This window comes from Buteo buteo, chromosome 21 (genome assembly GCF_964188355.1).
Source record: "Buteo buteo chromosome 21, bButBut1.hap1.1, whole genome shotgun sequence".
Classification (NCBI taxonomy): Eukaryota; Metazoa; Chordata; class Aves; order Accipitriformes; family Accipitridae; genus Buteo; species Buteo buteo.
Genome location: NC_134191.1, coordinates 2,842,749 through 2,868,366, shown reverse-complemented (window position 1 = coordinate 2,868,366; position 25,618 = coordinate 2,842,749). Strand labels below are relative to the sequence as shown.

Here is a 25,618-nt window from a genome sequence, read left to right as displayed (position 1 = left end):
TCAGTTTTCAAACAAATTGATTTTTATTTTTTGCAAATGTTTGCAAGCAACAAGATTTTCCTGAAAAGTTGTCTCAAAAGGCAGACAGAGGAAGAGAACGTGCTACCCTTTCCGCAGCTTTTACAAAGCAATTAAACGAAGGTGAAAAAACGAGGAACAAAATGAATTGCAGCACATACAAAAATAGCATTATTAAAAAACGAACGGTAGAGTATTTGAACATGTTTTAGACCCAGTGTGCAAGTGTCCTACGTGATTCTACCTATTAATCAAAACTAAACTAAAATATATGAAAACTTGCAATATTACAGGCTCCGATTGTATGATGTCTTTACGCTATTGCAACGACAGCTTGAAAATGAGCAATTCTATGCTACACGTACTCCAATCCATCCGAGACCTGCTGCTGCTGCGCAGGGCAGTCCCTCTCCTGTCCCTACAAGATGCCTGCTCATCCCTCCTCCCTCCGTCTGACCTGATGCAGACGTGGCTGCGCAGCCAGAACACCAACCCTGCGACTGCCCCATTCCTAAATCTCACATCAGAAGGACAGATTATGGTGGGAGAGAAGAGAAAAATGACCCCTTTTGGCAGCAGCCAGCAAGTCAATCCAATTAATTAATGCATGACGCTACATGCCAATCAATGAATGTAGTAAATATAGTAAATTATCATAAAAGGTGATTTCCTTTGTACTTAGCTCTCAAAAGCTTATGAAGTCCATATTTGTCAGTAATCCACAATCCCAATCCAGTAGTTTTCTCTCCAAAAAGGAGAAAAGAAGCATAGAAAACATTAACCAACATATAGAACCATCCACAACTCCCCATCCACCCTAAAAGTCACATGCTGTACATTTTGAGCAGCCTTACACCTGTAGCACTGTAACAGCCAGGCTCACCATGGCAGGCTTCATCTTCTATGCGGCAATTTGGATCAGACTTGTTTTCAACCTGGAAAGTGCCACAGACTTTGAAATGGTGAACATTACACAGAAGGTTAGGCAGATGGAACAGTATCATCAACAATAAAATTAAATTAGTGCTAAATTTACTCCCGACTTATCTCTCTTTATATTAGCTTATGTTTGACTATATATACACAATACCAAAAATATGCCTATTTTGTATTCAAACATTGCCAACATAATGTCATTTTTAGTTGAAGCAATCCAAAAGACTCAGCCAGAACCCCGAAGACCTTATGAAGTTCAGCAACAGCTGAGAAAATAATTTTGGAAACCTCACCCACCATACCCTCAGTGAATGCTTAAATCGGGTGGCAGCAAAGGTACTTTAAAGCACCCTCAAACTTCTTGCCACCCGCAAGCCCTACTGAGGGTAGTGGGAACAACAGATACAAGTATCTTTGAGGGAAAAAAAACCCCAAGTCTACAGCTAAGATGTGTGTGTGCCTGTGCGCACACACATGCACATTGTTTGTGCCTGTGCATGTGCAAGGTGCGAGGGGAAAGCCAAGTATGATTTCAGTGGTTATCCAAGTACAGCGGTTTCACGGTCTCACTCTCACACTAGTGCTTATCATTTCAGCCTTTTGGAAGCTTATTTTAGAAACATAATCAAAATACAGAATGTTTTCTTGAAGAAAATGAGCCATCATTCACCCTCTATTTGTTCAGAATTATATTCAAAGTAGTATTGCTTTTCACAGTTCACTGGCACGTCAGAGCACTGCACACAGAATTAAATACGGTATTAAAGATGTCTAGGGAGAGAACAAAAGTTATCACAGAAGCACAGAGGTAGCAGGGTTCAAAGAACTAAACCTGAGTTACACAATCATTAGTTTCTACATACCTAGCATGATAAACTACCCTAACAGCCGTTCAGCATCTAGCATCTTTTCACATCTGGGTATTTTTTCAGCTGCACTGTAGCAGGTACCACACTACCATTTAAATCAGCTACTTATAGAGAGGTCTGACTTGGCCTTTCACTGAACTAATCTGTCCATGCTACATATGTTTGGTGTAGGGGTGTGATTGAGAACCAGCAAGTAGCGGCTGATATCTTAAATCTTAAGTAGCTTTGTGACATTGTATTTAACAATACAAGTTCTCAAAGATTTACTGTGAAGAAATAAAGAGTGAATGATAAAGCTTCAAAAGAAAAACAAGTGTGTATATACACAAACATACTGAAGAAATCTTCAGTTTCCATCACCAAAGTGCATTCCGAGGGAAAAAAAACAAACAATAAATCAGTGGCAAAAGCTGTCCCATTTTGGCACCTGATGTCTGCAGCATAGACAGCACTTCAGACAAAAAAAAAGCAGCACTGCCTTTTATGCTTTTTATTTATTTTATTTAGAAACTTTTGCTTTTTGTAAGGTAAGGGTAATAATGTGAAATTTTACTTCATGATATGAAAGTGTAAAAGAAAAAAATTTAAAGAGATGTTGCCTCCCCCTTGTCAAAATAAATACTACTGAAAAATCGCCATAGTTATGTATTTTAGAGAGTAGTTCACAGAACCCTGGACACGTATGCTGGTAAACTAATCTTCACAGAAATAATTATGAGAAGTAAATGCAAGCACATTCAACAATAAATCACAATGTAGTTTATGTTCTGGGACTCACCTGTATATTTTGTACCAATAAAATTTAAGACTTTTAAAGTCAAATAGACTACATAGATCAGACAACTTGTAAGGACCGAATACTGCACATGGGCTCCTTTCAAAGGGCATCCTGTAAAGCAATTGTTCTAGCTGCAGGCAGCAGGAACTATCACTTTTGCCAGTTACAGCACTGCCACTGATGGTACCAACTCAGTATCAGTCAGAAGAGGTACTCCGGTCTTGTACCTCTTCGATGGTTATTCAGCAAATATCTGAGAAACAGCACAAGCATAAAATTTGAAGTACTCCACACAGTTAGAAACAGGGATTCTCAGCAAAACCACTTTTAAGTATATTATGGAAAATACTCGCAGCAAGTAACTGGTATCTACCATTGTACATATATTGCATAAATTATACTGTTCATTTGTAATTTCAGTTTCCCCTGACCTTCTTTCACTGCAAGTTGATAGCGGTAAACATTTTCTGAAATTATACAAGGAAGAAGGGAGTTCAGTCTCAAGCCTGTCCAGATGGACCAGATAGATAGATTTCTTGGTGTCTCATGCCACCTCCTCTCCTCAGCTGTCATTTTAAAGATTCAACCTTCAGTTCTCAGTGTGTCCGAAACAACAGTAATGTGGATGCACACCAAACCCAAATGTAGTGAGCCTGCTTGCTTGGTTGTTTTTTGTGTGTTGGTGTGGGTTCTTGGGGTTTTTAAGTTTAAGTAAGCATCAGAAGCAGAACCGAGCAGATGCATCAGAGACAGACTACTGCCTGTTCATCTCCAGAGCAGGTTACTAGATTACAGGCAGAGTAACGGTGATCTATCATGGCCTGAGTCATCCTCTGTTTCTGGAATCCGAGGCAGGAGAGCAGACCGTGTCAATCCCCAGAATTTTTGAGGTGACATATCCTTTTTGGTAGCTGTGAACTTCCATCCCATATGGTTCCCACAGATTCTGCACTGGGCTATAGTCCAGGCATACCTACCAAAAACAAAACAAAAGGTTGATGCTAACATGTAAAGAAAAGACATTTTAAAATTACTGGAACACAGCTCACTCATCAGGTAAGAAGGTTAATACTAGTCTCAAGCTAGATTTTCAAAGAATCTTCGGGAATCAAGGTGCCCGGCTCCCATCTAAAAAACTTGCAGATCTTTAAATAAAAAATAAATCAGCCTTCAAATAGAGAAAGCAATTAAAGCATTTTATTAGCACAACATTTCAACAGTATTATGAAATGCTGTCGCTTACAGAAGAGTCAAAAAATGGTTCTCAGAGAGTAAGTTATTTAACAGAAATAAAAGTGATTTTTGCACTGCTCCTAGATTAACAGGGAACTGCACTTTCCAGAGCAACAGAGTTTTAAAAGGCAGAACATGAATATTTCAAAACACTCACAGAAGAAAAGAGCTGAGAAAACACATAAGGATGAGAAAAATTAACTCCAGATATTACAAGCCACAGGTTTTTTTCAGTGAGTCCTAAAGCGTGCATGTCTTGTGACAGATACACCATGCACCCTCTAAGTCATTACTCAGTGCTACATGATAATCCAGAAAAAACCCCCACCATGATCAACATGAGAAAATGTAAGAGTAAATGTGTACATGCATTAGTCAAGAACCTTGGACTGGCTACAGATACAGCAACATATTATTTTACGCTGCTTTGGAAGAGGACATGATTGCCAAAGGGACAGAAGAATGATTTTTGATACTGGCACAGAAAGGGCCAAAGAGAAGAATGATTTGGTGAAAATATATTTAAAGAATATTTTTGTGAAACTGAAGTTCAAATACAGTTTGACATTTCAGGTATTTTTAACAGTTAAATAGTCAAGCTTTTGAATGAGTGCCTGAAGAATGCTTACCTAGCCACAAAAATTAAATTTAAGCTACCAGAGAGGGGTGGCATTTTGATGCAAGACCTATCATTATTAGGCAAACTTTTACATCTTGACAGTTAATTCTGCTACTGTTTCAGAGAACCAAACTAATAAAAAAAAAAAAACAAAAAACAAAAACAACAACAAAAACCCCCAAAGGAAAACAGGTTAATACAAATGTTAGTAATTTTTAAATTCATACAACATTTATTCAGTTTTTAGATCTAAAAAAAGTATTTCAGTAGAATAACTGCATATATATATTCCGGTTTTCATTTGCACTTATTTACTTTATGATCAAAGAAAGCTGCATGGAAACAACAACTATGATTTTAGTTGTAGCTTATACAAAACCATACACAAAGAAACTCCCAGACAATCAGTATCCTGTTTATAGCTCGCAGATGTTAAACCATGTTTTGAAATCTTAAGACTTCCACATTTTTAAAAAATTAAAAGCAAAATTCTGAAAATATTCTATCTGAATTTTCCATTTTATTCTGTATATTAAAAAGCCCTAAAATTTACTTTCCTTTTCCGTATGAGCAAAATGATGACACATATGTCAAAAGTTATATATTTACTATTCCACCATCACAGCAATATATTTACAACCAAATTTCTGTCATTTACTAATAAAATTTCTTTTAGCTTTTATTACCCAGGAAACCAGCTGTGCTCTGTCGATGGTCGTCCACTGAGATTCAAGTTGCAGGCTTTATATACAGTAAGGGTTTCATGGATGTACCCATGAGGATTCACATATGCTGCCATGGGTCCACACAAGGATAAACTACAACAGACAATTAATAATTTTGTCAGAGTTCAAGGAAGAAACAAAAAACAAAGGCTGTCAAATGTAAACAGAGGAAAAACTGCCAACCATGCTTAAAACTATTTTCCACAGCGAAAGAACCACTTTAGGCTGTGGAAAGAAGAAGTACCTTTAATTATATTATTAAACATAGAAAGAAAATAGATATTAATGTAAAATATCAGTAAAATTTTCTTGGAAGTGCAGAAATTTAAGTGTCCATTATTATAAATCTGATGCATTCCTCACTGACATAAATTATTCCTGTTACCTACTTATTAATAGGGACTTCAGAAAAGGTATTTAAAAAGATTATCACGAGTAAGGATTAAAATATTCCTGTGTTCAGATGAACCTTGCCCAGCTGTCTGATGAAAGGGACAAGTTACTTAGTTTCCATAGCATCCTGTCAGCTATCCTCTCTCTCATTTAAGGCAATTATTAATCTTTCCCTCAAAAACCTACAGCTCAGTATAAAAAAAGTACATGACAGACTCAGAATTCATTTTACTTGCTGCTTTTGAATAGCAACTTCCAATAAAACCAAGTAACATCTATATTGCTACTTTTAAATCTAACTTTAAAAGTAAGCAAAAATGTTCATTCGTTACACTAACTTCTCATCATTCTTCTGTTAAAGTACATCATATCGACACAGCAGGAATCGTGGTTTCTGGAATCCATTATTTGATTAGAAGATAAGAGATGGCTTTTAATTACCACATCAGCTTATTATCACACCAATAAATGAAAATTGTGGGGAGTCCTGCTTTGTTAAACCAAGACATCTCTTAACCTTCACATTCTCATAGGTGATGGACAGATACTAGTTATTCAAGATTAAAATAGTGACAAGAGTGCCAGGAGCAGCAATTATTTGGAAAATGTATAGTCTTCTCATCGTTGAACATGGAAGATATTGTATAGGTCAAAGATATAATGGGAACATACTGCCTAGTGCAGTTATTGGGATTAAGCCCTATATTCTTAAAATAAAAGGGGTATTACAATGCTTAATGACATAAATAGGCAGTTTCCTTACATGACAACATCCTGGGAGCCTACCCATACCACCCAGTTAGTGCTTTTTAATCTGCTGTTGAAGCTTGTTAACACACATAAGTTGGGATGAAGTGCTGAGAAATAAAATTTGGGAACTCATGAACTTTATTCAGAAGTAAGAGGACAAAAAATTCTATGTAACAAATTTATATTTCAAAACTCACTGCAGAGTGCATAATTCTTCAGTGGCAACATGCTGGACTAGGTAGCTTAACATGGCCTTTCACATTAACTTACATATACATGGTGATGTTCAGATTTACTAACTTTTTATTAAAAAAAAAGCTCAAGTAACCTGTTTTCTTTTATAGAGAAAATTCCCTATAAATATTTACTTAGATTTTATTAGAGCTGCGGAAAACACACTGGTTATAAGACATAACCTAGCTTAATCTGTTTTGCTGTGCCAATGTTTCTGATCAAGAATCTCCCGAAGATTAAGAGCAATAAACTCACCTGAATATTTCATTCTTGGTAGTTATTTCTGTATCTTGGCATTGCTTACAACAGAGAGATGTACACTTGAAAAGAAAAACAAAAAGGGTAATTCCATTCATTTCCAGAGGCTTGTCAGCACAGTGGCAAATAATAAAAATCTCTCCCCTTCCCTCAAGAACAGACTTTGTACCAATTCTTTTGTTTATGTGGGCAGCTGTCACTTATGTTTTCTCTATCAAAGGAGAAATTTTTTTCTATGCATTTTACTTATTTATGGTAAACATTAATTGCTATCTAAAAGACAAAACAATTTTTATATACTTCCCCACACACACACACACAAAAATAATCCACACACAGAAGAGGATCTGACCTGACTACACAAAGATAATAAATGAGTCAATCTTCTAAGGTCTCTAAAAGCTAATTTAGAAAAAACCTTTGCTATTCTAAAATACAACACAGAAAAGGTAGATGAGTACAAATGCAATCATTAAGTCTTTCTAAAATTTGAGAGTACTGCAGATCAATGGTTTTAATATCCTCACAAAAATATGTAAGACATATCGATCTTTCTCTTAAAGATTATAACAGATTAATCTATCTTCTACGATTTCTAAAAGGTAGAATGAAACAATTCATCACTTTGCCCACAAAATAAGCAGTCAAATCAGCTTAGTAGAACACTACCATTAATTTTCAGGAGGTGCATTACTTCTACCTCTTTTTAAAGGTAACGCATATGAAGTTACCCAAAAATGATCCACTGTATTTTGGAACAAAATGCTGCACCTAGGATCTTCGCTTGGACAAGTCCCTGTGTAAGCGTATATCCTTTAAAAACCTGGAGTAAATCACAGCTTGTGCTGCTGAGTCTCCCTGAGCTCTGACTCCTGCACTCCACTCGTGTGATACTACACAGGCATACATCAGTCTTTGCTCTCCCCTTTTCTCTATTCAGATGCTCTGGGCTTGTTGCGGCATTTCAACTTCCTCCAGCTCCTTTCTTGCAGGTTCTGCCCCACGCTTTAAACACACTGTCTACTGATCTTGGAGACTGAGGGAAGAAAATTGCTCTACTATACAGATACTATTTATCATACACCACTTCACTCCCCTTCTTAAAGCTCACTTGGCCTTTCTCTCCTACCAGGGCCCTTTAACACGTACTATTGCTCACTCTTTTAAATCACCCTTACTTACAGATTATAATCCCGTGCTCATATATCCCTCTCAGAATCCAATTTAGACAGCTACTTAATTCCATCCCTCCAAACCTATCTAATTACTACAATTAGCACTCTCAAGCAGAATTCACAGAAGTGAGTGATCCACTTTCCTTTAAAAATAAGCACAGAAGCAGTTAGCTGTCTTTAGTAACAGGAAAAGCTATTAAAAGTACAATGCAATTCACTGATACCAAAGACAAAAGAAAATGGATCAGGTCTTACAATCATTTATATTACTGTAAATTACATTCTGAACAATGAAATGTGTTAAGTCTATCCTTCTCAAGTAAACCAAAATATATGCTATGCTGCCAGAGCACCCCTTCTCATTAAAGAAGCCTGGCTGAAAAAGAGTGGATTTGACCAAAATAAGTGTTGCTAAAAATTGCAAAGAACCATAATGCATTCTACCATTCTCACACTAATATAGAACAGTTAAACACATTTACAGAATAAAATGTCACATGTTGATGAAGAAAACACCTTTTTTGGTGTAGGCAAAAAATCAACTTTACCTGATATGTTATGACGATAACTTAAGTCCTCTTGTCCCTGAGATTTATAGAAAATATACAATGTTCTGAACATGAACAGTTCTTAGTAGCACCTGAATATCAGAATATTTTCAGAGTTTCTGACTCAGGAAAGACAAATTAAGTTTAATCTGGTTAGAGCCTCACGCAAAACCTGTCCATTTTTGTCTCAGAATTTGGAAGAGATGTTTTCTGTCTCCTTTTCTCTGTATATTCCCCTTTACATTTTTAGTGCATGAACTTTGGGAAAAGGAACAGTATTAGAACGATACTGTGGTTCTCTTTTCCCCAGAAAGAGGCAGTACTTCTTAGGCAAACAGGCAAAATTTCCCCTGCTCTATATCCAACAGACAAACACAACAGTGACTGGGGTTATGTTACGCTAAAGTTTGAGACAGTACTTTGGTATCCCCAGCAAGCTTACAACCAGCACAAGGCGAGAGTCAATCAGGATGTATATTGCTATTCTTTGTGATATGAATGTATTAACAAAATATTAATTTTTCTCTCCATTCAAGAACTGAACGGTAAATATTCCAGCTACCACTATCAAACACATAAATACGTTTACAGTTAAAACTTGTATTTATACCGATGGCTCTTTTCAGTGTTTTCTCTTTGGAAAGAGAATAGCAGTCTGAACTGCTGTTGGAGATGTTATTGCAAATACTGTTGCTAAAGGATTCAACATGACGTTGACTGATACTTAGTTGCATTATCAGTTATATAATATTACTTATAGTATTATTAAGACAGTATATATCATTATGAAGATATATAGTATGTAAAAATAAAACTTTACTGTCCTATGTTTAGAGCTTTACATGGCCATGGCAGTGGAAAGAAGGCAAGGAAATACCAGTTTTTGAACATCTTAAAAAGGTATCGCCTAAGAAGTCAATACATGCCTTTTGCAAAAACCCTTCCAGTCCACTAGTTAGATTTATACTCAATAGCTCAATACTAGGAAGATTTATCTTTTGTTACAAAATCCACAAGTTTTCACGGCACAATGCGACTTGACTGCCGTATATTACACTGTCAATATGGGGTTTGATGTTCGTAAGATGGTTATGAGCAACGCTGGACTTCTAGCGCCACCTCTTGGCTAAAAAAGTGCTGTGAGGTGTTGAAATATATTTCTAACAAAAGCAACTATTAGTATATGTTTCTTGCTTGCTGCTGAACATGAAGTCTAGTATTGAGAGAGAGCATTTTCTTTCTTGAGAAAACTTTTAAAGCAGAAGGAAGAAATAAAAGAACACCCAAATTCACTCTCCAGATGTATTATTTGGAAATTTCATAGTTTTTTGTTAGAGATTGTAACAGTCACTCCTGGGTTTTTTTGTAAGATCAATTTAATGACAAGTAAAGAAAAAATACTCACTCTGTTCATAATATCTAATTCACACCGGAGTCGCTGAACAGCACTACCTATTTTAAGCAATTGTATACGTAATGCATCATCAATTGGCAGGCAAGCAGCAACTCTGTAAGAAAAATCTAGAAATGAGAAAGTACCAGGCCTGTTAGAATTACAGAGAGAAATAAAGCCTACTCTTTCTACTCAGTTACAGACAGAATGCTAAAACTTAGGTTTACAATAGACTTTTAGAGGTCATCTTGGTATATCCTTCTGCCCAAGGGCTGGATCACATACACATAAAACCTCTTCCAAGATACTTGTCTAATCTACACTTAAAGATCACCAATGATGGAGACTGAAGAATGCTGGTAAGGTAATGTATTCTTAAACCAGAACAAACCCCTGGAGAACATTGATACAGACTTCCACTTCAACAGAGAATTACTGAGTTTTCCAACCACCGGTGGTTATCTTTATACTTGCACTTGCTCCTTTTTTGCAAAAAGAAAAGACATGCTTTTATAAGAGAAGGAAAAATTAAAGAAAAAACCCTCAAACATACACCTCCTTCATAAATTACAACCAAGTTATGCTACTCATTTAGTACTAAGAAAGTATTCTTTACTGTTATACTGTGAGAAGGAGGAAGACATACTCTGTACACACTCCCTTCTGGAGGGGTTTTTTTTTTCCACATTTGAATACACACCAAAATTAGATCCAACAATATTCAGTCAAGACGACAGACTTCGTTTTTTAAAAAATAAATAAATAAAAATTAATATGATAGTAAATTCTCAAGCAGCAACTTCAATCAGGTATTAGAAGGCAAAACCACAAAAGGTAGAATAACTTTATGACAGTCATTCTTTAATTTAGCTAACAAAAACCTTGCTAAGCTGGAAATCATCCCATACCTCAGAGCCTGTAAAAGAATTCAAAAGCTGAAAATTAAAGTCAGCAAAATATCAGCGTGCTGTGAATCATGAGAAAAGAAGTGCCAAAAAAATACTGGATTTTTTGTTTGTTTGTTTTCAGATTATTTCATATGCTTTCCATATACAGTCCTCTAAGCAGCACGGCAAAGCAGATGGGAAGTACTTTCAACCACTACTTTAGGCAAATCAGAAACGAAAGTTCCATGTACATCTAAACTATTGAGCCCAGACCTACATTTGGTGCTTAACTGACTTTAATTGAAGGCTGCAATTTGATTTTCCCCCTTGTTAGGCATTTGAAATTCTACACAAGAAAGAATGTTTGTCCCCTTAGAAAGGCTTCAACTGAAATTTCCATCTTACTAGATACTAGAGAGCTGCACAGAGAAGAGACTTGTTCACTGGGACATAACCCCAATGCCTGCTAAGGCATGAAATCTGATTCCCAACTTTCTTGTGATTAGGTTACTGGTGCTGTTTTCCTTCATGTCGGATAAGAGGTAATACAAAGTAAGAACAAAGAGATTATACATACTAATACTTAGACTTACATAATAATAATTTTAAAACTCTCGTATGCTTTTGTCTCTTGTTTAACATTTAGATTGTAATCCTCCTGCCATGGAGCGCAATGGAGTTCTATTTCTTTTAATGAACATGTTTCTGCATAGTTGGAGGATGTTCATGTCTTTAAAAGCTCTATCATCCTTTTGTCAAAGTCAACCATCAAAATTTTTTGGAAACTGGAAATGAGGGATGGACTGCCAATAAAAGGCAATTATCTAAGTTTTGTTTTCTTAGGAAACTAAAAAAAAAAAATTAAAAATTGAGTTCATAAGCTAAACAACATCATACCTATTGGGTTTGTTGGAAGAGATTCATCTTTAAGATTTTCATCCCATTCATGTAGCTGCCTCTTGACTCTTTCCATCAAGGTTTCCTTTTGTTAGAAGAAAAGCCTAATTTAAATACATAGGTATTTCTGTTTTCTTAGGAAAAAAAAAAAAAAAAGGAAGCAAGATGTAGAGTAAGCTATTTTCCCTAAGTGGACATTAGCTTTTAAGAGTTACAATAATTACAGACTCATTTTGTATCTACGTATTTTAAACTAATTGCAAAATAGGATGGGAAACAGGCCAAAATGAAGCAATGGCCCATGGTGGTTATAACTCTCATTCGAGATAAGCAGACAACTTACAATTCTAGAACTGTACAAATGAGATGAGGGCTAGCCTCCTCCCTACTTCTGCCTCTCTTACACCAATTACTTTATGTACTAATATACATATATACATATGTATATAAAGAAATACATATTTTTTAAAGTGTAAACCAACTCCAACAGGAAAGACGGACCTAAGACTATCCAGCACCCTGGTGGTTAGGACACTCACTTGGAGCATGTGGGACAAAGGATTGAGTTTTTGCTGAGACAACACAGCAGGAATGTGAACCTCTTATCCACCCCAGACACATGCTCTAGCACAAGGGAACAACTGTACAGAGGGGGAAGCCCTTCCTGCTCTTTTAACAGTAAACTGAAAACTATACACTTCTTTAAAACGCAACTTATGAGCCAAAAAAATTAAAGCTTTTACATTATCCAATAATTAGATATGAAAACATACAAAACTAATTGCAGATTATTTGGTAATATATAGGGTGAACTTACAGCATCATATAGAGAGTAGAGCCAGGGAGGCCAAGATGTCAAACTTGCACAGTGGAACTTCCTCTAAAACAAAACCCACAAATATTTATTCTTTAACATTAGCAGATCTTAGGAACAGTTCTTGTTCAAACAAATAAAACAGAGGAGAGATACCTGGTTATCTAAAGATACAACAAATTATCACCATCAGGACCAGTACTTCAAAGTGAGTTGCATTCTCAAATGCATTGAGAGCTACAACTTCTGTACAAGACAGACAATATATGGATTTTCCCAGAAAACCTGTCTCAGCATTAGAAGTATTTCTAATGTTTACTAATAAGAAATCATGCCTTTCAAAAGAGCATCTATCTGAAATTTAGACAGTTCAAAAAATTTAAGTACTATTAGATAGTGCATCCGTTCCTTAGTCTCTACCAATTGTTGCTACTTCAGCAAACCACTATGTGAGGTGATTAAACTATTCATATCAATTTAGCCAAATGCATAAGTAAATAAAATCAAAGAAGATTAATGGGCCATATCAGGTATTTTAAGCTGACATACATAAATTTAAAGGATATATGATGATATTTTTAGTTATGTTTTTAACAAATTAGTTTTCCATTTTAAAAATATTAACACACAAGTCAGGAGTTCCAGAGGATGCTTTCTCACAGCGGAACAATTACTCATTAAGAAAACATGGGCAGTCTTGACGTTTAATTGGATATTGCTATCCACTCTCATTCTAGTACCTATTTTTAATGGAAATCACATTTTCAGAAATGCTTACTGAACATCAATGCTTATGCCAGCCTACTGAAAAGCTATTCAAAAGCTTTATTATAACTACCCAAAGACAGTGACAAAATATTGTACAATATCCGTTTAACAAAATCCTATGAAGAAAAATTCAGACCCAAATGGAGCACTGAGTAAGAAACAAATGTGGAAGAGGAAAACAAAAACAACAGGAAAAAACCCCCCTGAAGGTCTCACAACTATTTTTTATTAATGGATATGCTTTGAAAATAAAAATCTTACTAATAGGAGCGGCCCATGCTACTGTTATCATACTTCACTGAACATGACTAACACATTCACTTGAATTGTGTACGAAAGTATCTATACAACAATACAGAGCAGATTTGGAGGAAAAAAAATACAAGTGGCCACCAATATCACCTCTAAAAAAATCTTCAGCTTGTGTGTAGCTTGTGTGTATCCTGCAGACAAGAAACCCTAGATTATAACCACATTCCTTAACTGCAAATTTCCAGCAGTGTAAGGTTATTTGCGTAGTTAACCAATTCTCCACAGTGACTTCAGAACACTTCAATTTATAGGTTCAGGTTAATAAAATGCAAAAAGCAGTATCCTACATAACCACACTGCTTTCCAAAAAAGGATCTCAAATTGTACTATAAATACTTACAAATTAAATTTTAATTTTCCCTTTGAGGGCAACTATCCTTATTTTACAAATGAGAAAAATCAGGCAACAGAGACTAAAATCCACAGAAAATAAATGGTACTTTGACGAAAGAACTCAAGAACACCAAAACTCAAGTTACTGTTTCAATTAGCAAGTATATTTTCTGTAACAGCTGACACGGGGTCAGCTCTTCTATGGAGCAGAAACCATTCTTAAAGTGCAACTTCCTTTTTCTGATGTTTCTCATTATGTTAGCAAACATACAGAGGTACAACCTGTCATACTGGAAACAGTCACAGTTCTACTGACATCAATAGAGTGACTGAGGTCGACAGGACAATGGTCCTACTCTGGATCTGCATCTCAGTCCACAAAACATGTTCTTCTTACAGCAGGTGCACTGAATTTCAGCTATTATCTGACAGAATCAGTCTTGGAAAGGGATTTCCACCCCACCCCCCCCGTCCCCCCCAAAGCATAGTGTTTCTGGGTTTGTTAACTCATAGATGAACTTGTTCAAAAACTCAGAATCAATAGTTCTTTGTTATTAATGCTTTTTTCTTTGGTTTGGTTTTTTTTTGGGGGGGGGGGGGGGGCCAGTACAGAGTTCAACACCATTGAAGAAAAAAGAAGAAATCCAAACTTCAACTGCATCTGACAATAAGGAGAGTTACTAGGATTCTGTATTAATTTCTGGAGATAGTTCTAAAGATCCCTACTGATACAGAAAACTTCAAGGTATCTTTCCTTTTATATGCCACTGACCAAAATGGTGGGTTAAATAATAAATAAATAACCCACAATTTTAGTTTTTTCAAAAGTGCCAGGTTGCCCTGTTTTACCACATCCTCTCCTACTGACCTCAGTGCTAACTCTTGTCCCATTAACCTTACTGTGCATATTTGTCCACTGTTCATGATAGTTGGTCTTTGAAAAGCCTGCACTGTGCCTGAGAATGAGCTAGGTTTACACTTGAAAGGCTTTTGCTGGTATAACTATGCTAGTACAATATGCTAGCATGGTGCTTATTATGGGAAACAATTTATTCCAGTGAAATTATCCTTTCGACAGTACATTTTATTTCAGACTCCTAAAGGAAAATGCTGTATACTGACTGGTAAAAGTGCACATTCACTTGTTTAAAGGCATCTTTTAGCACCTTTTAAACAGCACAGCTGTCTCTAGCACAAATCACACCTTATTGTTCCCCTGAGCAACGCGAAAGTTTGTAGCTTATGCCTGGCATTAGCCATTTAGGGCTCGTGAAAATTCTGCCCTATGATCTCAGTGTGAATTCCCTCCTGATTCCAAGCACTGTCACAGCTGCAGTGATGCAAAAATAGTGTAAACAAGCGAAGACAGAATTTGCACCAGTGAAGCAAAAATAGGAAGGCAGAACCTAGTTCCCTAATGACAATACCAACATCTTGATAATGATTCTACTTTTTTTTATTTCCTTTTTTTTTTATTCAGAGTCAAGTAAATAAAATTCTGGAAGCTCTCTAAAGGAGTGTAAAGTCTGCATACTTACTAAAAAGCTCTAGGAAATAAAATTGGTAAGACCCTGGAACTGTTAATTCACCCACTTGGTATGTAAAAGCACCATCTTCCACTAATAACTACTATATCAACATACGTAGAGTGCATGAAAAAAATTAAGAGCTTTCTATGACCCTTTCCTATCTTGTCACTTTTAGCAGCATAATAAAGTTTAAGAAAATTTCTAAATTCAGTTTAGTTTAAAAAAAAAAATAAGGATTACATATTAACTATCCCAGATGGTAAATGTGTTGAACAAATACTAATAAAACAAAAAACAGACTTAGAAATACACGCGCAACTGGCCAGAATAAGTGGACTGTATAGAAATATTGTGATCTGACAGAGATAATGACTAAGCACAAAAGTCAGCAAGAACTTTAGATATGTGTTATACAAAAATTTACAAGATGAAAGTGCAACACAAAGCATGCCAAAACTATAAAGTACAACCTAGTTGCTAGCCAACCATCATCTGGGTGGGAATATTTGACCGAGTTAAAAAAACTTGAGTCTATCATTCTAACGCAGACCCACATTTTCTGTAAACAAGTAACTGCAGGTATAGAAGTTAATCCTTTAACTGATGCAGGTTTTAAAGCAAAATTTGCAAATGGAATCGTGATTCCAAACAACTATGAGATCACAAGGCTTGTTTCATCACTGAAATGAGTCATCTCTAACCACCTCTGCTCTTTAAAAACCTCTTCTACCCAAATCAAACAGTCACAGAAAAAGTTACAGAAGCCTCCTTACTTTCAAAAACAAACCATTATGACAAGTACAATGCAAGAGCAATGGCACTGCCAACACTGCCAATATTTTTGTTGTCAAAACAATGTCAGTAAAAGTTCAGATGCTTCTTTGACCTGCCTACAAATTAAATCCTACACATTTACTGTCTTTCCCACCAACTCTTCATCATCTACAAGCTTTACCAACCAGCACTCTCCGAGGTGTTTCATTATGTAAAAAAATAATTGTATTATTACATGAGTATGTAATAATATTAATCTAATAACACTGTAATTAAAAGCAAAGAGAACTCGTAATACGAAACATGTATTTTCCCACTGTTGATGGCTGATAAACAATCACACAATACACAACAAAAGCAGGAGGTTGGCATCTAGCATCCCAGGTGTGCAACCTCCTCTAAAGATGGTATTTTATACCAACTTTCAAAATACCACCAAAAACAGAAAAAAACCCCCACCAAACCAAAAAAACAAAAACCAGACCACAACTAGCTTCTAACCTTTTGATATTTCTGCCACCATTGATGTATAGTTCGGTCCTGCCACGCTGTAGGTTTTGAAGAAGGAAATACATGGCATCGGCTGAGAGACTGGAGCTGTACTGCTGCCATTGTTGAGGGCAGCACTCGCTCAGGAAGGATTTGTACTTTAGCCTGCTGGATTCTGATAAGAAAAAAAAAAAAAGTTTATATGTATAAACACATATACAAGAATTTTAAAAAAATTTATTTTACTGCTTATAAAAACAGGCTTGTGTAATAAATCAATCACTACACAGTACTATAGAATTTAAGCAGCAATCTATTTCATCACATTTTTAAAGTGGTACTACTGTAAATCAAATTACCTTAGGGAACATACAGTGTATCTGTAGCAAACCAAATGTATACCACTCTAGAACACAGATTATCTCATGCCCTTGGCTAAATTATTAAAGCTACTGTGCTGACTGGACTTTGGTATACCTAAATTGAAGATAGAAGCAATCTCTGTTTTTCCTTTTCTTTTAAGAAACAGTATTAGCTCTCTTCCAAATATTTTTTGCACTGGCATACATAACTGTACAAAGATCATTGCTTTAACTTTTTCAGCAAAAGTTTCTTTGATGGTTTTTTTTTCCTCCCCTCTCACAGTTAGCTACCTTCTCCATGAGATACAATGGGCTGTCTCTGTATTTTAGAGCACTAGATATCTGCTGGGATTGTGGTGAACAGAATTAGACAGATTGGCAGTAGCAACACAGCAGAATATTCTACTATCTTAGCATTGCATTTTTAGATTTTTGTCTCCTCAAGTTACTTTTGATATAAACTAATAGTCAGCTAGTACGTATCAAACCCTCAGAAAGGAAGTTTAGCTGAAATGCAGTTTGGCATCTTCAAACTACAAAAGCTTATGTGCTTAGCTAGAGTTCAAAATCAGCAGAAACAGGTTATAGACTCTGACAATCTTTTAACATCCTAGCATCAGCCAGGTCACCTATTCTGCAAAGAGTTCAGCAACAGTTATGTGGCTACTAAGAATACTGTCTAGCAGGAAAGACTTTATATTTTAACAGTATTATGCAACAGAAATCCTGAAATATTGAGATGCACATCATTACAAATTTCCAATTTTACTTACAGGGACAACACTGAACTCTGTTAACTTAGTATAAGTTATAAAATCATGTTTCGCCATAAGCACTTAGGAATCAGAAACATCAAGAACTATGGAAATTTTCTTCTTGCTAAGAAGCTCAATATTTTTCCCTCTTTATCAAAAAGGATTTTAGATTGGTAATGTTTGTTTCTTTTGTTAGTTGCCTTGAATACATGAAAAATAGGAACATGACTTTAATGAAAATGTTTTATTTGTACAGATGAAACATTACATTCTTCTTCTGTCCAATTCCCTTCTTATGACTCTCTGATGTACAGACAAAAGTGGCAGCAAACTGTCACGCTACCAGGCTCATTCATAGAAAGAGTTAGCACATTGGCACAGGAGTCTGGAGAGCATCTTATAACCTGCAGAGAAGATCATTTCCTCAGGATGAACTGAAGAACTCAGGCTCATGTCTCCAAAATGCACTGACAATACTAGGAGGTTCAAGTTCACTGATCACTCCCCAAATCCACAAAATGTGCAATATTTACAAGTAGAGTAACTCTATATAGTCTAAGTCATTCCAACAAATCTAGAGCTTGTCATGATGAGAAAAATCAATCTCACCTCTTTTATTTCATACATTTAAAGATTCATATTTATGAATGAAACTTGTGAATGTGCTGTGTAAAAGTGCTAGTCACTAGATACAAAATCATCATAATAAATGCTTGAACAACACAACAAATCACTGTACATCTTAACTGCTTCTGGATACCGAATTCTTTGCAACTATGCTGTTGTTACTGTAGTTGTCCAAGTACTGCCATCTTGTGTTCAAGCAATGGTTTTTCGAAGCTGTAAAATTTGGAGTATGTTATTTGTAACCAAATGTTAGATAATGAGAAATAGCAAGTAGCACACTTATTCTTAATTTCTTCAGCGGCAGGCCAAAAAAGCACACGAAAATGCTGAGCTCAGACTGTTCCCAGGCCTCTTCCTAAAGCAATGCCACTGTACTGAACAATAGCAGAATACAGATGATTAGCTTTAGATTTACAGATTTGGAGTAAGATGTTATAGGCCTTGCAGGAAAGATTACAAAAACCTCTAGCCATTGTGCTAAGAATTATCACATGCTCACAGGATCAATGTCTGGATCCTGTATCTCTGGACAGTGATGTTGATAGAGGCTCATGATGCAATGCATGGTGCAGAGCATGGTGTCAAGAAGAACTTGAAAGTGACAGGAGACTCAGCATACTCTTAACTAAATATTAAGGGTCTTAGTCACTTTCATAAATGGACAAAGTTATTAATTGCATAATATGATAAAACTGGCTAGATGAGGAGCCTCTGAATATCACAGGTATCACATCAGAATATAAACAAGAACAGGACTAGAATATAAAAGAGAATACTCCTATCAAAGATGATTTGAGCATGTTTGACAAGCACATGGAAAGAACTGCCAACTAGTAACAGAAGTAGCACATTTCTATCAGTGAAGTATCAGTGAATGGTCAGAAAGGAAGAGGTAAGACTTGCTGAAGGTAAGGAGGTTTAGACAATGTGACAATGGTTAAAATAAACAAGATCTAGTTTTTGAGAAACCAAAAACGAAGGGCTGCTTCCAGTTAGGAAAAATCAAGAACCTATTTTCATATTCAAATATTTATGCACAAATCTCAGTGTGATTTATGTTTTACAAAGGAAAAAATGAACTAGAGAAGCAACTTGTTTCTCATGATTATTACCAGACTCTAGTCCTCCCCTTTCATGGGGAGCTTCTCATGAAAACCACCACCCCTCTGAGCACAGTCACTATCCTCTCCATATCCAAATCATGCAGCTGAATCCTTCTGCATGCTGTTGAGGCACAGTAGTTAAAGATCACTCAAAGAACAAAAATAGACAAGCATATTGTTATTAGCTGTAGTGTCAGACCCTTGCCTGCAGCCTTTCAGAGCTGCAATTGCACATAGTTATGAAGTGGAACACATCCAACACAGACCATCTCTAGAAAGGTGTCCTGTCAGAAAATGAAAGTTACAATTTTTCAAAGGAATAGAATTCGGTCACTATCAGGAAGGCTTTCCACAAGACAACAGAAGGCAGACACTTGATATTGTAAACTCTCATTTCACATCTGGTCTGAAACAGTTGTGAGAGATTTTTAAATAAAGCCTTAGAACTTAGGTGTTGATTTGCTTGCATTATTTTTCCTGACTTAATTTTCAGAAACAAAGTCATTCTGACAAATGTTTTCTCACACACATCAAATCAAACTACAGGTAGATATTCTTTAGAGAATTTTATAGCAAAGTTATTAACAACTAAAACATGAGTCTTAGAACAGGAAATGTCAGAAGTCCTTAATAACAAGAGAATCTACTGATTAAGCATCAATTAATATCTATAGTAATTAGTCAATTGCGTGACTGAAAGGGCAGATGCACCTGCAGTAAAACGTAAATGTTTTGGTGAAACATGATTTGCAGTATGTAGAACTAAATACATATTTTTCTTACCCGTCTGACTGGGTTCTTATTTCAAGCACCTTGAACCTCTGTCTTCCTATTGCTTTCACTTTGACCGTTTCAATTCCATATTCCTGCTCTTCTCTGTAGGCATATATTTCTGCTGTTGTTCCAAAATGTGCTTCCCTTTCACGAACATTACTAAAAGTAACAGAATTAAAAAGGTTACCTACCCTCCAGACTGCACTGTTCATTCAGATTTCACAAGTTAGTCTACCTGCACTGACTGTACATGATTAGTCTTATAAAAAAGTAAACTTGGTAAAATACCTTCATAGAATCATAGAATCATTTAGGTTGGAAAAGACCTTCAAGATCATCGAGTCCAAGCATCAACCATGCCCACTAAACCATGTCCTGAAGTACCCCATCTACTTGCTTTTTTAATACCTCCAGGGATGGTGACTCAACCACTTCCCTGGGCAGCCTATTAAACTAATTGCAATCATTATTTTTCCATTTTAAAAGCAACTTCTAATGTTTTGGTTGGTTGGGGGTTTTTGCCAGTTGACTTGGTTTTATTTTAGGGTCTTAGAGGTGAAATTCTGGGAACACAGGGATCGCCAACGTATCCACATTTGAAACACGGATACTGAAAGTACCAAAATTCTTCAGATTGACTTTATAAAAATAGCTGTTCCCACCTCCTACATATTTAAACCATAGTAAATTGGGGAGGGAGAAGAGGGAGGAACATTCCCAACTTCTTTTGGCACAGATTAGCCTTTATCTTTTCCGCTTTTCTATCACTTCCTGCCTCTCACTCTACTGAGAAACATTGGTCTGTGCTCGTTAATTTACACACGAGACAAGCAAATACACCTTTACAAGAATACAGTTCTCAAAACAAGAATCTGATTTTTACATTTCAGATCAAGGCTTATTCTTTAAGCAAGATGGAGCAGTACATTCAAACAGTTACTGAAATCAAGAGGATGCTCAAACAAGGAAAGCAGATCAACACCTACTGTTTCTCTATACAAACATGTGATACTGTCAAGCAGCTACCCAGTGTGACAGGAAAACCTTTTCATTACGTATTGGAAGACAATTTTTGTCAAACAATTTCCAGCCACAACTTATGTTATTCACCACAGAACTGATGCAACCATCTGCTTTTGATTTAGTATCCAAAGAAATTGTGCTAAAAATACATGCTGCATACCATCAGTAAACCCACTTGTGTATTTTACCTGTATGCAAGAACAGCAAATGTTCTGTCTTTCTGAATTAAATTCCGCACCATGCTAACCTCTTGAGGGCGAAAAAGCTGAAGAGGTAACGTCTGTCCAGGTATCAACATCACCATCACGTGGGGCAACACTGGAATCACCTGACAGCTGTCATCATCATGCACTGTTCTTCCATGAAACTCTTCCATATCAGAACCTAAATACTGAAAAAAATAAGTAAGGAAATGACAGTAGTAGAAGAGGTTTCGTTGATTTACAAGGATAAAGTAAAACCAGGTCTTTGGCTTAAGGACATTACAATAGAATTACACAGAAACAATCAAAACCTCTTCAAGACTTATTTAATGGACAATATATAAAGAACATACCACATGGGATGTTGGCAAACTGGTATCAAAATTAATGATGTTTGGCTTTTCAGCTTCTTTACTATCTTGATCTTCAACTTCCATTTCATTGTCCTCCTCTTCCTCGCTCTCTGCTAATAAACACATACAGAATATGTGTAGAAATCAATCAGCAAAGACTAAGATACTGAGAAAAAACAGAGAATCACAGAAATGCATTCAACATTCCCAGGCTACAGCCTTTCACAGGGAAGCAACTTTTGTATTTGTAAACATGTGGAAAATAATTTTCTTGCTGTTACAGCAAAATCACCGTTCTATAGAAAGGGTCAAAAGCTGGTAATTTATTTTTGAAAGGCTAAAGAACAACTATGTCTGTCAGTTCAGATTTTCACTACAGCCTTGCTTCCTTGTCTCAATTCTAAATGTCTTCTGTCTGTACACCAGGATGCCAGATAACTTAAATTTCTTGTAGAATGCTGAATACAGCGTTTGAAGTAGTACAAACCTGAACAATATAACTGCACACATAAAGCGAGTTAAAAGTAATCTGAATTTCTATATTTGTGTAGACTCTAGCGGTATTTTAGATAATTTCACTGCTGTCAGTCTCTCCTGTGTGCATACCAAACACACACACAAACCCCAGCACATGCACAAACCCAGCAAAGGCAACTACTAAGGAAGCAAATAATATGATGCTGCAAAGGAGTTCAGGTACAAAATAGTATTTAAAAAACCACTACTTTCTTCCCATTTCTCAGTTCCAGGTGTCAATCCCAAAATTACTTTCAGGCAAGAGGACAACTAAATTATCAGTATGTTTTATTTTGGAAACATAAACAGTGCATTTATCTGTATAAAATCTCTATAGATATTTTTATAATAAATTAAAAAAACATAGTGAAGATAATAAAAAATATACCTATCTCTAAAATGCTGGTTCTGTGCATTACCATACAATGTATGCCTGCAAATACTCACTCAAAACAAAAGCAATGTAATTTTCACACATATCTAACTATATTACTTGATCCTATTTCTTTTAACACAAACAGTATTTATACACCATGCTATATCTAAAATACATGTTATCATAAACTTTGCAAACGAATCTGCAGGATTCTTATACCAATAGCTGCTGAGTAATGGATAAGCCTAATAGTGCTGAAAAACATCATTTAGAGCTCAAAAGCTATTACATTACAAGATAGGCAGAAAAAATATCTTTACAATAGCCTATCTAGTTGCCTGCCTTTGCAATTAGTATCTTCTTAAGAAATAATCCAGAGCTGAAAATTTAAGAGGTGGAGTGATTATCTTATCTGAAAGGTACTGTAGGCAAATCTTACAAAAGAAAGATGCTGCAGAAGGAAGGAGTCTTCCTTCAGAAATGGGAGCACCACCTCCCTCTTTCACTGAGATCTTACTATTTCTGAGAGTGGGTGCACAAAAGAACAATGAAGAAGACATTATAAGCTGGTTTTGGAGAACCTTTTCTTTCCCTCTTCAGCCTTCAGACACATTTGTTAAATGTATTCTTTACAAAATGTTTAGTCAATGGTCTTCTTTCTGCTTCACCTCATTTTAATTTTTTTTTTTTTTAAATACTGCACAGTTTACAGAACTATGCCTGTAGGAGGCACGGCATGACACGCTAATGTTATGGATCCATCATATATTGTATTTCTCAACAAGAAATGATCCAGCACGACAGGAAAGGAGGTTACAGACTCTCTTTGGTGTTTTACCTAATTACAGAACTTAAAGCAATAAGACATCATCTTCCTAATTACTGCAAGAAATATTCCATTTCTATTCTATGGCAATTTCTCTTCCATTATATTACATTAGGAACCCTACCTATAAATGACTGCAAAATGTTTAAGATGTACAAAACGGCCAGCATTTTGCTTAGCTTGATGGAGGGAAAGAGTAGGGAGGTTTTGTTTGGTTCTGGGACAGCAGTGTGGGGTGGGGGAGGGAAGCTGACTTCATCAGAAATTATATTCTGGTTTGCAGGTACTCTCATCAAGTCGCATTAATCATTACCAGTTTTAATAGCCTTTTAGAAAAAGGCCGTTTCACTGTTTTTCTGAACACAAAAGGAATTAACAGCAGTTGATTAGAAAGAACTGTGCCCTGCAAACTTTTGCTTGTTCTTGCCAAAAACACACGCTAGCTGCTGTGTGGTGGCAGAAAGGAACGATGACTCATTTTACTGCAGCAGCACCATGTGAATGTTGAAAAAACACCACTATCTTCACTCTCCTCCTCCAACACACTACAGGAACAGGAGACGGAAGGCAAAAGAAACTGCATCTTTTACACCCTTAACTATACTTTTTGTTGTTGATTTTTTTTTATTTCAAGATTAGCGAGACCTCCAGTACACAGAAACGAGGGAAAGGCAAGTGCCAAACGCACCCTGCATGACAAGGCTCACGGTTCCTTCATGCCAGGTTAGGCATTCCCGGATGCTCATGCCGGCCCACTAATACTACCAAATCTACTCTCAACACCTTTGTGCAGAAACGAGGAAATACGAACCTCATTTGAAAAAACAGGAACAGTGTAGGAAATATCAAGGCTATTTTCCTAAAACATTCAGGAAATACTTTGATATTATTTTAAATACACAGGCATAAAATGCCCATAGAGTTTCCTGCTACAGGAAATTACACTGGTTACTGGCAGGACTTACTGCTACGTTCTCCTCTGCATGCTTATTCTGAAATAATGTTTTTTTCCAGTTTAGCACGAGCTGCTTCCAAAACCATTATGCCCTCCTGTCGGTTTGGGTGCACTATACACTAAATCAGAAGAACGCACGTTATTATGCAGTAGGCGTCTCCACGAGGAATCACGCTGGTGTCTGTGGATGGGCAAGCCAGGCTGTCCCACAAACTCCAGCACCAACACTGCAGAAGTCTGGGCAGCGTGTGGAACCCGACCCTGCCCTCTGTCCTGTGCACAGCACCTCTTGCTTCCCTATTAACGGCATCGGAGAGCCTTTACATCCAAGGGAAGACTCTCTCAAACAATAAATGTTCTCCGCGGACTTTGTCTGGTTTTAGAGAGGTCCAAATTTACAGAGAAGAGTGTCTGCCTCTGCCCGCTTCGGTGGAAACTTCACGTCTCACCCCATCAGCCGCCCAACGCCTGAACACCCACGGACTGAGCCTCTCCCGCCGCGCAGCTCCGGACTCGGGTCAATCCGGGCCGTAAACCACCAGCGTTAGTGGCCGCAGAGGCGGCTGCGGCTCCATGAGCCCCGATCTGCCCCTACACCGCCGCCCACCCACCCGAAGGGCCACCCCGCTACCGCCGCCCGGGCTCCCCAGCGCTCCCCTTCCTCCCAACACAGCCCCGCAACCTCCCTGGCCCCACGCCGCCTTCCCTCACCCTCTCCTCAGGCCCCGCTCCCCACATCGCCTCCCGCCCGTGGAGCCCCGGCCCGCCGCCTCACGCCCGCCCCCCGGCCCCGGCCCAGCCCGGAGCCCCGCCGCCTCCCCCGCGCCCCCAACCGGCCGCAGCCATTACCGGGCACCAGCTGTAGGTGGTTCCCCATGTTATTACGGGGATCGCCACCTCCTTCCTCGGCGGCCATCGCTGTTTACCCGGAGAGGAGCCTGGGAAGCCGCCGGCGCGGAGGCGGGGGAGGAGGCGGTGGCGGGAGGAGGAGGAGGAGGACGACGACGACGACG

At 37.2% G+C, this 25,618-nt stretch overlaps 1 protein-coding gene across 3 annotated transcripts; it reads right to left on the bottom strand.

Moving 5' to 3' along the window:
- On the bottom strand, positions 1-25,618 carry CRBN (cereblon). Of its 3 annotated transcripts, none has more exons than XM_075053234.1 (11): positions 25,455-25,618; positions 21,933-22,042; positions 21,565-21,767; positions 20,363-20,512; positions 16,745-16,907; positions 12,531-12,593; positions 11,714-11,798; positions 9,942-10,057; positions 6,811-6,875; positions 5,140-5,271; positions 1-3,574 (listed from the first exon to the last, which is right to left on the bottom strand). In XM_075053234.1, exons 1-11 carry the CDS (start codon positions 25,519-25,521, stop codon positions 3,391-3,393), a joined length of 1,338 nt encoding a protein of 445 aa, XP_074909335.1. In that variant the 5' UTR covers positions 25,522-25,618; the 3' UTR covers positions 1-3,390. The 3 variants fall into 3 exon arrangements, with proteins under 3 accessions (XP_074909335.1, XP_074909334.1, XP_074909336.1); XM_075053233.1 differs by having other exon boundaries at positions 21,933-22,045; positions 25,455-25,617; XM_075053235.1 differs by lacking the exon at positions 25,455-25,618 and adding an exon at positions 25,317-25,338 and having other exon boundaries at positions 21,933-22,045.